Raw genomic sequence first — 12,441 nt, forward strand, 5'->3', positions numbered from 1 at the left:
TCGCATTTAGTTAGTCCATGTACATGTATGATTATGTAGGTATGAGTAAATGTCATTTTGCCCCGAGGCCCATGTCTGTGTCAAAGTTCATCGTACGTGTAAGTGTAAACAATGGTGATAAAATACGCCAAAAAAAAACAGTTACACAAGCAACTGGATGTGATTGTAGACACAGTCAGACGTTTCAGGTAGTACCTTTCGTCAGTGACACAGGAGAATTGTTTAGAAAAGCAGGTTTATAAGAACTATTAAACCGGCGATGAAAACTTACATCTCGCGACAGTATTTCCACATCGTCCCGTTGTTCAGACCCTGCTCACACTGCTGTGTACACACGGTACTGTTGAAGTCCGTCATGTTACTCTTGGTGTCAGAGGCACAGTCGGTGCATTTTTCTGAACAGTTCTGTGCCTGAACACCGACAGTAGCCCACACCAGTAGAAGGAGACATACATGTACACAGGCAGTCCGCTGGGACATGATGACAGCCGCGCCCTTGTGGTCTTGTGAGACGAGGTCTACCTGTGTTTACTAATTGCCTCAACAGTTTCCGTCTGTACCGTTTGGAGGTTTTGATGTGCTGCTCCACTGTTCTGGTGTGTTCTCTCACGGTTACCTGCAGGGTAAACAACGAAGCAGATAGTTATAACAACTCAGACGTCCTTGATCACCATCCAGATAGAGATAATTGTATCCTAAAATAACTCGTTCATAGACAAAGACATACCAGGTGTCATGGTCGCCATTACTTACAACGAACATTAAATTTGACATATGGGACACAATTCTCGGTAATAATTAATTTTTCTCCTTGTATACTACGGCCATGTCCCAGTTCAGTATTATTTCAAAACTCGACTGGTATGTCACGCACACTATGTCGCATGAAGTATGTCGAATTTTTACAGTCACTGCACACATTACATTACTTGTCCATTAACTTCTCATTCCCATAAACCAAGGACCTTACATATTGTTGTTCGTTTCTACGCAGAAAGCAGTTTCTTGGAGGATCTAGAAGTTGTACTAAGGAAATATTCTCACCTGAAGTATATGAGACTTTCAGAGATCGCACAGGACTGAACTAAAACCAGTGACACTCCCGCCTAAATGAGGGTGACCTACCCGTCCCTGTCTGTCATACTAATACAATAACTACAATGTATGTAAGAGTCACCCTTGACATATATATGGGAGTGGCACGTATAGGCGAACTCCCATTACCGTACAATGTACTACTAGCTATCTTTGTGCCTCATACAACAGATATTAAACATTGCAGGTTTTGTTTGAGTAGATAAAATAGACAGTGCCCTGTCATCTTCATTTTGTAACAAAATAGATAGTAAAACTGTGCAATATATCGATATGCGTTTTAATGTCACAGCATTTTTAATACCATTAATGATGATGACATACAGTAATATTCAAATATCAATGATAAATTAGACTCACATGGATTTTCATGGTAATACGGTAGCTTTATTAATTGGATCACAGGAGCTACTAGTATTGTCGTATGTAGCTTAAATACTCATATTTAAGTAATCATACACAAGGAGGAGTATGCGCCTCTAGAATTCCGTCGTCATCCGGAAGCCCAACCGACGGCCAGTTCAATTACAAGTCAAACGAGCAATCAGCTACTCCTACTAGTAGTTCTGAACAGGTTGTACAGAAGAATATTTCATTAAGTATAGCCGGTACAGCCGCCCATCGGCGTAACACACCAGCTTCGCAGGCACGCGGCGCGGCGGCAGCTAGCTACTAGTATATCACACCGAACGACTTGTTACACACAATCGTTGCACGTTTAATTGCAGAAGTTGTTTAATAAAAAGCTTTGTAGTGATGATGCCCCAACTGTGCTTGGTGGCAACGACTTCCACTCTACGATAGTTCTTGGAAAATACGAGTTTATTAGAAGTAAATTAGCCATATGGAGACGACTACGACGATAACAAAAGCTCAGCGGATGTCCAGAAAACGGTTTGCCCCATCAGACTGTTTGAACGTCGTCAGGCCTGGCCTTTTGCGTTTCCTCCTCTTCCATATTTGCCATCAGTGCAGTACTTGTCATGGTGCCGTTCGGGCTGGTAGGTTGACGACCGCCGCTGTCACAGACAGAAAACTTCGGTGAACAACACATGGACATTTCATTTATCAAGTTGTGAATTCGCACCTCAGTATTCTTGAAGTACAATGTTCACACAATATTAGTAACACATAGGATTGTTAGATCAGGGCCCACCACCCTTCACTCAACCGCGACGGGGGCCGACATCGTCTACCAGATACCTTTGACCCAGTGTTGACGTAACACTTCAAAGAAGCCACGTGACAAGCCTAACTGGGTCAGTCTACTGAGGAAGACTGGTCGAAAGCTCTAGGTGAGACAATTTCTTTATGTTGGATCAAAAGTTTTAACTTTAAAGATGTAACTACTAACACGGGTGAACTTTCATGATAACTGTTAGGATAGTTGTCTGAGAGTGGCACTGCAAAATAATGTTGTTGTTTTTTGGACCGTTGGTATTTTATTATATTATTATTATAAATAAATGAATATTATATGTCGGGTCAAGCAGATGAAAGTCGTATTGACTGTCATGGATCACTACACACTAGCCTTCATATAAAACTCGCGGTAATACTTTATTGCTCAACAACTGTAACTGGTACAATGTATGGCAAAAAGGGAACAACAGAGACTACGCATGAACTATACTTAACATAGGATTCTATCAGAGCTAGTCTATAGTGAAACTAAAGCTAATCTATTGTGTTTTTAAGGACAGTAATATTACATTCAGTAATATTACATTTAGTCTGTTTATTTCACATATGCAGCTGAGGTCGTGTGGCGTAGCGGCAGAGTGCGCGACTCGGAACCGAGAGGTCCCGGGTTCGAGTCCTGACATGCCACCGATCTTTACACGACTTTCCTCACTTCGCTCAGGTGAAAATGAGTATTGTCCTGTCATGTATTTGTCCCCTGTGTTGGTGGCGCACTAATGTAAGTTGATAAAACTTGAGTGTGCCGTCACCACGTCTGGTGATTACGTGTTGGAATAAAAAAAAAAAGTTGTACGTACTGTTTCCGGAGGACGGCTCGCCGTACGCAGACCTTGATGGTCACCATGGCGATAACGATGAAGGCGACCAGCACCGTGACGGAGCAGACGGCGAGCGCCGGTTTCCATGTCTGTGTGCGCGGCTCTGAGTCCATGATCAGGTATGGACCCTGCTTACTTCTCCTGTCAACAAGTTTCAAGATACTATCATGAAAGTTCATCTGTGTTGGTGAGTTACATGTTTAAAGTCATTGACACAAGAATTTAAAAGTTCTCTCACCTAGAGCTTTCGATCGATCAGTCACTCTGGTCTTCCTCAGTAGACTGACCCAGTCAGGCTTCTCACGTCGACACGTGGCTTCTTTGAATACCAGATACCTTTGACCCAGTGTTGACGTCACATTTCAAAGATCTTCAAAGAAGCCACATGACAAGCGTCACTGGTTCAGTCTACTCAGGAAGACCAGAGTGACTGGTCGAAAGCTATAGGTGAGAGAACTTTATTGTGTTGGATCACTTGAAGTTTTAAATTTAAACAGGTTTCAAGATGATAAAAAGTTTACTACATTAGTTCTTGTCCGGAGTTAATTGCAAGGACATGTAACATAGACATAAAAAGGATGGACAATGGATATAGCATATGAGTCATTGACTAGTCTAACTTTTGACACTAAGTTCTAACACAAATATCTTTTTGATAACTGGGCAATAATTCATCTACCACCTATTCAATTTTTAATCATCATGTCATCCTAACAAACTTATGGTTCATGCATATAGTTCAGATCAACACTTACAGTTCGTGTATCAGTGTGTAACACTTCTTCCACATGGGTGCCCTGATGAACTGTTTGTTATCAGTGCCTAGGTGTATGTTCTTCAAACATTCCTCCGCGCATGCCGTCCCGTTGATATCACCCTGCGTCACTTCCGTATCCGCCAGACATTCCTCGCATACCTCGGCGCAGGTTTCTGCTGAGACCTGTACCATACTGGAGGCACTCAGCAGAATCACGAGCACCAAGCTGAGGAAATGTTTTGATGTCATGATGCACTAGCGTTGGCTACGAGTGGAAGTCGTACATACACCTGCATAGCGGAATGCAAGAAAGCAGGAGCATTTTATGCATGGATAGTTTACATATTCATGCAACTTGAGTCATACATTTACTAGTACTAGTAATAGTAGTATATAGGACAAGACTTAAGATTATACTTAGTCCCTATATCGTAATATGTCTTTGATACATGTAAGTTTCAATTCTGTGGGCTGAATCCTCTGGACACAAATTGACGTGATCACAAAAAGGGATAGGTGTAAGAACATGTCTCATCTCTTAGATTTAAGTCATTACGATTGTTGAAAGCATAATTGAACACGCAGTTGATCACTATGATTACAGGCTATGAATTAGGTAAAACGAACATCAACTTGCTATATTTAGTTCTTTGAGGATGGGCAATGACGAAATGGCGAAAGCAGGCTTAGAAGGCCTAGGGGTTTGTATTTTTAGGCCTATTTGCCGAAAATGCTAAAGACACTACATGAACAACCATATGCATGGGACTTTAGGTCATAAAGGATTTTGACTTTTCCTTTTATATTCCGAAGGGCTACACAGTCCAAATGTCGTGAATATTTGGTGAAGCGGGATGGCATTTTGCAGATGTGACAAACGATCATGTGTACAAAGCCGGTCTTTAGAAAATGTGCAATGAGTCAGTGATGACCTCACCTCGTCATGTCGCCGTGCCCCCAGGCATATCGACTGGTATTTATCTTGTCATTCTAAAAGTCTCTTTTGTTCATAAGGATGTCTTCGTGTAAAAGTTGATCTTAATTCTATACATTCTGAGATATGCTAACTGTACTCGCCACACATATACAATGTAGTCATTATCGGCAATAGCTAGTAATGGTAATGAGTGCCCTTCTAGCATACAGTACGGATTAGCCTTTGACATGTCGCTATGTTGACAAATGGATCTCTAGATAATGATCCTTTAAACGTTGCCACTAGCAAAAAAACTGGTATCTCGTCGTTACTATACATTGTATACGTGACAAGTCCGTAACGGGGTGGTTCTATCTAGTTTTTAACAGCTGAACTAGCTAGGAGGGATTGCTGCATCAGTGTCTATGAGTACATGTACATTGTACGTTCGTACAGCTAAATTAAGCAGACATACATGCCAGCTACGTTACGACGATAGTTACTTATAGGGTATCTAACACCTTTATCTATGCAACCGAAATATATCGACCTACTTACTGTCCCATCCACGGATTATAAAACCGGCCTGTTTGTACAGCAGACGACAACTTCGGGATCTTCTTGTCAACAAGAGGAATGTTGTCTCGTGAATGGGACAAATTGCCAGACGTAAATATGCCCTCTAGCTAAGATAATTACTGCACAGTCATCTGGCTAGAAAATAACACAAACGTGACTGTATAAAGCTATAACAAAGCGAGATTTGTATCCCACGTACAATCTCGTATACGTGTATTTTTGGCATTTTATCACCTTTTTCTATATCTTCTTTCAAAGAAGGATAAATGCCAGCCATCTGAAAAGCAGGCACCATAATGGAATGTTGGGGTCAAGGAAAACACGTTTCTTGAAGAGTTCAGTGACTCTTTTTTGTAGTACCAGATATCCAAGGTCAAGGAACGTGACTGTTGGTGCACGTGTGTCCAGAGGCGTGTGTTAGTATGCATGTGTGCGTTTGTGTGAGTATGCATGCATGTGTGTGTGTGTGTGTGTGTGTGTGTGTGTGTGTGTGTGTGTGTGTGTGTGTGTGTGTGTACACTCAACGCCTACACATAATGTTATACGCCATTTAAGTACAAATGTGGTAATACTAGTAGTTTCTTATTCCTAAGTAATACTAGTAGTCTCTTAGTATAGACTTGATTGTATTAATACAGTGTTATTGTTGCCATACATTGTACCATGTACAACTGTCCAGCAATAAAGTTCATTCATTCATTCTTTTAGATCAACTAGGATTGCACCCACACTACATGACACACCCTTAAACTGATCTGATCATATCCCCAACTTTGTATAAAACATATGAACCTAACCTGAAGAAAGGATTACAAAATACATGTAATGTATACATGACATTCAAGTCTTTCAGCCACCAGCCACATAACAAAACAATCTCATACATACAAGAAAACAGAATAAACCACAGAAGACGAAGACATCTTGGCTCAGTATATTATTGAAAAAGTAGCTACAATAGTTCAAAGTTAGTACTGGGTTACATTAGCATTGTTACATGGTACGTTTTGGAAGTAATGCTTCCAGCTTCCATACTCACAAAAATGTACAACCAAACCTTTACCCTAACAAAGTTTTCTAGTTTAAAAATTCACCACTAGTTTTCTTCATTCTAAGGCTTTCTAACTGTATGACTCACCTGTGATATACATCATTCTCTATATGTATACAACTGTATGTTTTTCTGTCTTTAAAACATAATATATTAAGTAATGCCACGCAAAATATAGTTGGGACAAACCTGATTTGAATGAGGACCAAAGAAGCATGAAATAAAGAAGGAAGACCTTAAACAGGTAGGTTTCTTGAAATGCTTTTAGTAGTAAGACGAGGTATGTCGAGTGGAAGGAGGTATTGTTAAAGAGGTTAGTTTTAAAGTGGGACTGTCCCCATTAGTAAATTTTTAGTAACTTTTTGCACTGGAAGTTTTCATTTAATCAACTTTTTACCATATCATGAGGTACATGTATCGCCATACTTAAAACATCATGATTGTATAGGTGTGATATTTGTGATATTTGAATTAATTCCATGTAAAAGGTAGTAAAATTGTTAATAATTTATACAACCGTAAAAGCTTGATTAAAATGTGGCCAAGCACAATTAAAGATTTGTTTGAACATTATGTCTTAAAAATCATTTCCTTACCTACCTATACAGCTCCCACATGTATCTAAGTACTAGTTCATAACAATTGGGTACATCTATTGCACCTATTTCTCTGTGAAACACTATCATACATACAAGCATACAGTACTGTAGCTTAGCACAGAGAAATTCTACAAACTACTGTTTGTTAATAATGTTGTCTTGTATCTCCCTTGCTGATGGGCTCTATAAAAGCTTAGAAACACATTCTAAACAGTCTGTTTGTGGCACTTTTTACATGGGATTTATTTAGACCACAGAGAAGTAATAGACACATTGTATCTCGATCAACCATAGATTATACTTCACAGCAGACTTTTCTGCTATGTCAAATAAAAACAAAACTGTCCTCATAAATGCACAGTAGAAGACAATAATACTACTACATTTGTAATAGCATAGCATTCAAACCACCTAAACACAACTTAAAAAGTATGTTCTCATACATACATGTATAATGTATCACAGGCAAGGCACCTTGACACCAACTCTTAAGCAAGTAAAACATTTACAAAGAGAATAGAAGTAAATGATGTGTACAATAATCATACACTTTATGTGTTTGTGTGTTCAACAGAACAATATGAACAGAAGCGGGGATTTCTAAAAGAAATACATTGCCCATATTACTGAATTCAAATACACTGTAAGTTTGAATGAAAACACAGTATTCAAAATGAAATGCGGACTTATGTGTGAACTATCTACCTTGCTATTTACTAGTGTAGTACTTTTTCTCGTCACATTCATACCCCTTGTGTGCTTCCTTCTTGTGACAGCTGATCTCCACCAGTTTGAGGTTGTCTGTGGTGAACAAGAGTTCGTAGAAGTACTCCCAGTTCAGCTGTTTCCCCTTCGGACAGGAAACAGCAGCCTGCTGCATGCTGGGAAGGATGGTTCGACTCTTCTCAACTCTGAGAAGAAGAAGAAGGCAGAATAAAAAAAACAGTACATGAACATGGATGCCACAATGATTGCTTACATCTGTTGATATCATGAATGGGTTTTTTTTTTAAATGTAGATATTTACCACATATTTCTTATCCACAAGCGCGAGCAATTTTCTCTCAATTCATAGTTTCAGGAAAATAAACATAATGTGACCAACAATCAGTGCATGATATTCTTCATCTATCTATATTTGTTGCATTTTATGTACCAGACTAAACATCTATTCCTTCCGCACCAAAACATCATGACATATTGACAGATCATTATCATTTCACTACAATTTACTCTACCTAATTCACATGATAAAAGTCACACAATAGATTTTGCATATTTTACTAGTTAAATTATACTGGCCAATCAGTCTAGTTGGATAAAATTCTTGAGTGGTTTTTAAAATTTTCTGTTTTGAGTGCTGACTGCCCTGGGAAAACCGTTACCTGTGATCCAGGTTCCAAGTGCTGAACACTGCCCTCTTCTGTCGGCTGCTGTACGGGTTGATCATGTGTTTGTCCTGACATGTCTTCGTGTTGTACGGACCGTGGCAGACGAACCAGCCCGCCTGCGTGCACAGCCGCTTCTTGGGCTTTGCCGTTCGTCTGAAGTAGTCACCGTGGTAGCCGTTGTTCTTCAGACACGGCCGGAAGTTTTCTAGCACTCTCTTCAGAATTATTTTGGCTACAGGATCCTCCAGGTTGGAGACATATTCTTTTGTCTGAAAAGACAAAGGAAGAAAAAAAGGGACATTAAACATTATGATTAACCTTATCTTTTCTGTCTAACACCAAATTCAGAATTTCAATACAAATTTGGTGCTAAGCTGCTACTTTAGCAGGTTAAAGACTAATAAGTGAAAAAAAAAGCATTAATGGCAAAAATCTTTTTAAAAAAGCTTATGTCCTGTAGCACTATATAGGACATGAAATGTACTAGTAATATGGTTGAATTCTTAGTTACTAAATGCTTGCATTCACGGGTGGACATGTTGTCATGTTTGGCAACATATTCAAACTTGTCCTAAAATATTAGATATGTTTAAAATGCACGTTCATGTTCCTGAATACATTTGTATCTTGCAAGTATGTTGTTAGGATATAGTTAGCATGTTTGAATGTTGATGGAAGATGATTTTCACAAATGACGCACGCAGGTTGGCAGTCTGCCAAAGTATGAATATGTCATGTCTAGTGGTGAAAATGTCAATAAAATGAAAATTGTCTTCACCTGGTCTAAATTAAACAGACATGAATGAGTTCTGTGCAAAATAACACACCTCAGTCTGATGATTGAGTTAAAATATATGAAGTTTGATATTCTTCTTTCAAATAGATTGTAAGTAATCAAAATCTAAGCTTAATTTCTTCTTAGACTTAGAAGTTAGAGTCTAAGTTACTACTAGTTAGATACCATCTCAAAAAAAGACAAAAGAACCCTGCTTACCTTTGAATAGTAGCCTCTTATCCTCCCCTGTGCACTACAGGCCATCACTTGACTTTTGGTTTTATATCTCTTCTCTAAACCTGAAGAAGAATCAGAGACAATATGCTATGAGAGAAATAAGGAAATGATAAAGACAAAATACATGTAGTTTTTATGTGGTACCATAATCCTATCCGCAGCTTTTGAAACAAAAATTAAACAGGTTAAAAAGACTAAGGTTTTGTGACCTCCACTGCCCTGCACCAAAATCTTAGGTCCTGCAGTTCCTGGATAAGAACAAGTTTTGTGAAAATTTTGCCCAATGTCTGAGGTGACCTGAAGCTTGTCAATGTGTGTAACCGAGAATTCTCATTCATTTGGGTATGTAATTACAATAGTCTTCAAGAAAGTAGGTGTAACAATCCCCCTTTTTTCTCTTTTAAACTGGTCAAATGCATCCAGTGATACCCGTCCAATAAGACAGAGGTACCTTCAAACCAGTCTGGGTCCTCCTCCCTGGTTTCTGCATCGATGTTGTCTGGAAGACTCTGCAGGTACAAGTTCAGGGCATGGACCCTCTCTGGGGACGACTCCTTGGCAATCATGCCTTCAAGACTCTCCGTTAACTGCTGTTTCCTTACAGGATCTTCAGGGGCTTCCAACAGAGACAGGATCATCTTCCCAACTAAAGACAGGAAGAAGGAAGCCGATCAAAACATCAAAAATACATGTACAGTTTCAGTGGATTATGGCAAGGCTAGCCAAGCTCTGACATGCAAAAGGCAGTCTAATTATCCATGGCAAGGCCATACAAGCTACATTGAACACTAGGTAAACCTGTATATTCATCTGGCAGTGTTTACACTACTCTTCCTAACATACTAACACTTAGATGTTAAGGTACATTGTACTAACAAGTAGTATTCTTTCATTTAACGTTTAAGTTAAACTTTAAGGTTATAGCCTGGGTACCATCCGGATTTTGCTCCGCTACGCTAGGAAAAAATCATGGATGGTACATGTACCTAGGCTATAACCTAAGTAAAGTAGGTAGTACCTTAAAATCTAGTTAATTTTTTCTAGCTTAGTGGACAAAAATCTGGAGAGTACACAATAGATAAACTAAAATAAACATAGACTTAATCTTAAAAAGAATACATACAGTCATCTCCAGTCCACTTCTCTCCTTTTCTGAGGAAGACTAAGACGGAGAGCGGCGGGAGTGCTTGGAAGAATTCCCTGCTGTTGATGAGAGTTCCATCCTGCTGCAGGCAGATTTTGCAGCCCTTGATAGGGACCTGTAATGTGTGGTTTTAGAGAATGGGTAGTCATTTACTAATCAATATCAACAAAAACCACCTCTCAACCTTCATTGACCCACAACGGGGGCCGACATCGTCTACCAGATGCCTTTGAGTCCCAGTGTTGACGTCACACTTCAAAGAAGCCATGTGACAAGCTTCACTGGGTCAGTCTACTGAGGAAGACCTGGTCGAAAGCTCTAGGTGAGAGATTTCTTTCTGTTGGATCAAAAGTTTTAACTTTAAACATGTAACTACCAACACAGATGAACTTTCATGATAAAAACTACAGTACTGCATCACACAAATAAATAAGCTTTCGTTGTAAATAAAAATTGAGAATTGGGTGACAGTTACGTAGATGAATATTCAATGGTTTGCGTATCAGTAGAATTTGATAACAATACAAGTTTGATACATTAAAAGGATGGACTAGACAAACATTTGTTCCTGATTGAACAAAATGAAAAGATTCAGAATTGACAATAGACAGCAGTCGTGCAACCACTAAGGACCTGCTGTAGACGTGGACCTTTGTGCCCATAAGTGGCCAGTTATTAAGGCTGTACGTGTAGCATGAAACAGTTTGTACCAAAACTTGATATTTGCATTGGTGTGGACACTGTGGAGTTGATTCAACTTACTTTAAAAGAAAAATGTACATGTATTACTGTATCATATAAAGAAATGGCAAGAAAATTGACTTTTTGTATCGTCCTAACCTTACATAATGCACATTGCAGCTATAAGGATGGTTGCATCAATTGTGTATAGAGTGTACATGTACACATGTTTACATGATGACATTGTACTTATGATCTGACTATAGTAGTAGCACATGCATTTTCAACAAAATTTGTAGAGAGTGTACCATGCTACCCTGGGTGCCAAACTCGTTCTTCGGGCGGCAAGAGCCTTTCGCCCGCCGGTCTAAATTTACTGCTACGGGGGAGTCTAGCCCGGGGGGAGTTTGGCCGCCCTCCAAACAGTTGGAGGGCCGATATACTCCTCTGCGGGCGAAGTACCCTGGCTGCCGAAAAAAACGGTTAGCGGCCTGTAAACTTGGCTGGCACCCAGGGTAGTACCATGCATACAGTAGCCCAATGTAAGGCAGCTTTTGACATACGAAGCCAGGGTATTCCTTTCTTTAAAATCCTCACTTCAACACCCAGTGCCACACCAACAAACAAGTACTAGTATGATCTTGTAGTACCGGTAGAGGTAACCACTTGCCCGGAGTTGACCTAGATATAACCTGGTTTAGGTCAGATGTTAGTTCAGGTAACCTGGTTGTCGGTTGTAAAAGGAAGACGCTAACCTTTAGAACCTTGCATCCCTTTGCAATCAGATCGTTGAGATCCTGTGCCGCCACTCCGTACTTCTGGGTATCATTCGCTGCACGTATCTTGAACGGCTTGGAGCCCATACCTCTGAGAGACGTAGACTGGACGACGCTTCCAAGATAAAGCCAACCGGAAGTGGCAGTTTCGGCTCGAACTCCGAGCTTAGCGGAAACACTACTTATTCGTACATACGTACACAAGGTCAACGAAGACCTTAAGGTTTACAGGAGACTTAAGTTGTTTACAAATCCGGCCAAATACGCAGGGGACGCTAAAGGAAAGCTCAAGTCACCAAGGACGGCAGAGGTCATTGACTTCTTCAGGTTTACAGCAGATCTCGCGCGTTGGCCGGTTCTCGCGAGATCTTAGAAAAGTCACGCCAAAACTCGCGTTTGCCAGTTCTCGCGAGATTTGG

At 40.0% G+C, this 12,441-nt stretch overlaps 2 protein-coding genes across 3 annotated transcripts; both read right to left on the reverse strand.

The window, feature by feature from the left end:
- Positions 1 to 1,854: 1,854 nt before the first annotated feature.
- On the reverse strand, positions 1,855 to 5,439 carry LOC109479891. Of its 2 annotated transcripts, none has more exons than XM_019781939.1 (4): positions 5,348 to 5,439; positions 3,872 to 4,163; positions 3,096 to 3,257; positions 1,855 to 2,114 (listed from the first exon to the last, which is right to left on the reverse strand). In XM_019781939.1, the coding sequence occupies exons 2-4, from the start codon at positions 4,120 to 4,122 to the stop codon at positions 2,000 to 2,002; spliced, it is 528 nt and encodes a 175-aa protein (XP_019637498.1). In that variant the 5' UTR covers positions 4,123 to 4,163; positions 5,348 to 5,439; the 3' UTR covers positions 1,855 to 1,999. The 2 variants fall into 2 exon arrangements, with proteins under 2 accessions (XP_019637498.1, XP_019637500.1); XM_019781941.1 differs by having other exon boundaries at positions 5,344 to 5,439.
- A 1,724-nt stretch (positions 5,440 to 7,163) lies between these two features.
- LOC109479868 (DNA fragmentation factor subunit beta-like) lies at positions 7,164 to 12,390 on the reverse strand. Its single transcript, XM_019781905.1, has 6 exons — positions 12,002 to 12,390; positions 10,545 to 10,680; positions 9,873 to 10,067; positions 9,404 to 9,483; positions 8,404 to 8,678; positions 7,164 to 7,929 (listed from the first exon to the last, which is right to left on the reverse strand). Exons 1-6 carry the CDS (start codon positions 12,107 to 12,109, stop codon positions 7,728 to 7,730), a joined length of 996 nt encoding a protein of 331 aa, XP_019637464.1. The 5' UTR covers positions 12,110 to 12,390; the 3' UTR covers positions 7,164 to 7,727.
- Between the last annotated feature and the right edge of the window lie 51 nt (positions 12,391 to 12,441).

Source organism: Branchiostoma belcheri, unplaced genomic scaffold, assembly GCF_001625305.1.
Source record: "Branchiostoma belcheri isolate BF01 breed outbred unplaced genomic scaffold, Haploidv18h27 scaffold5, whole genome shotgun sequence".
Classification (NCBI taxonomy): Eukaryota; Metazoa; Chordata; class Leptocardii; order Amphioxiformes; family Branchiostomatidae; genus Branchiostoma; species Branchiostoma belcheri.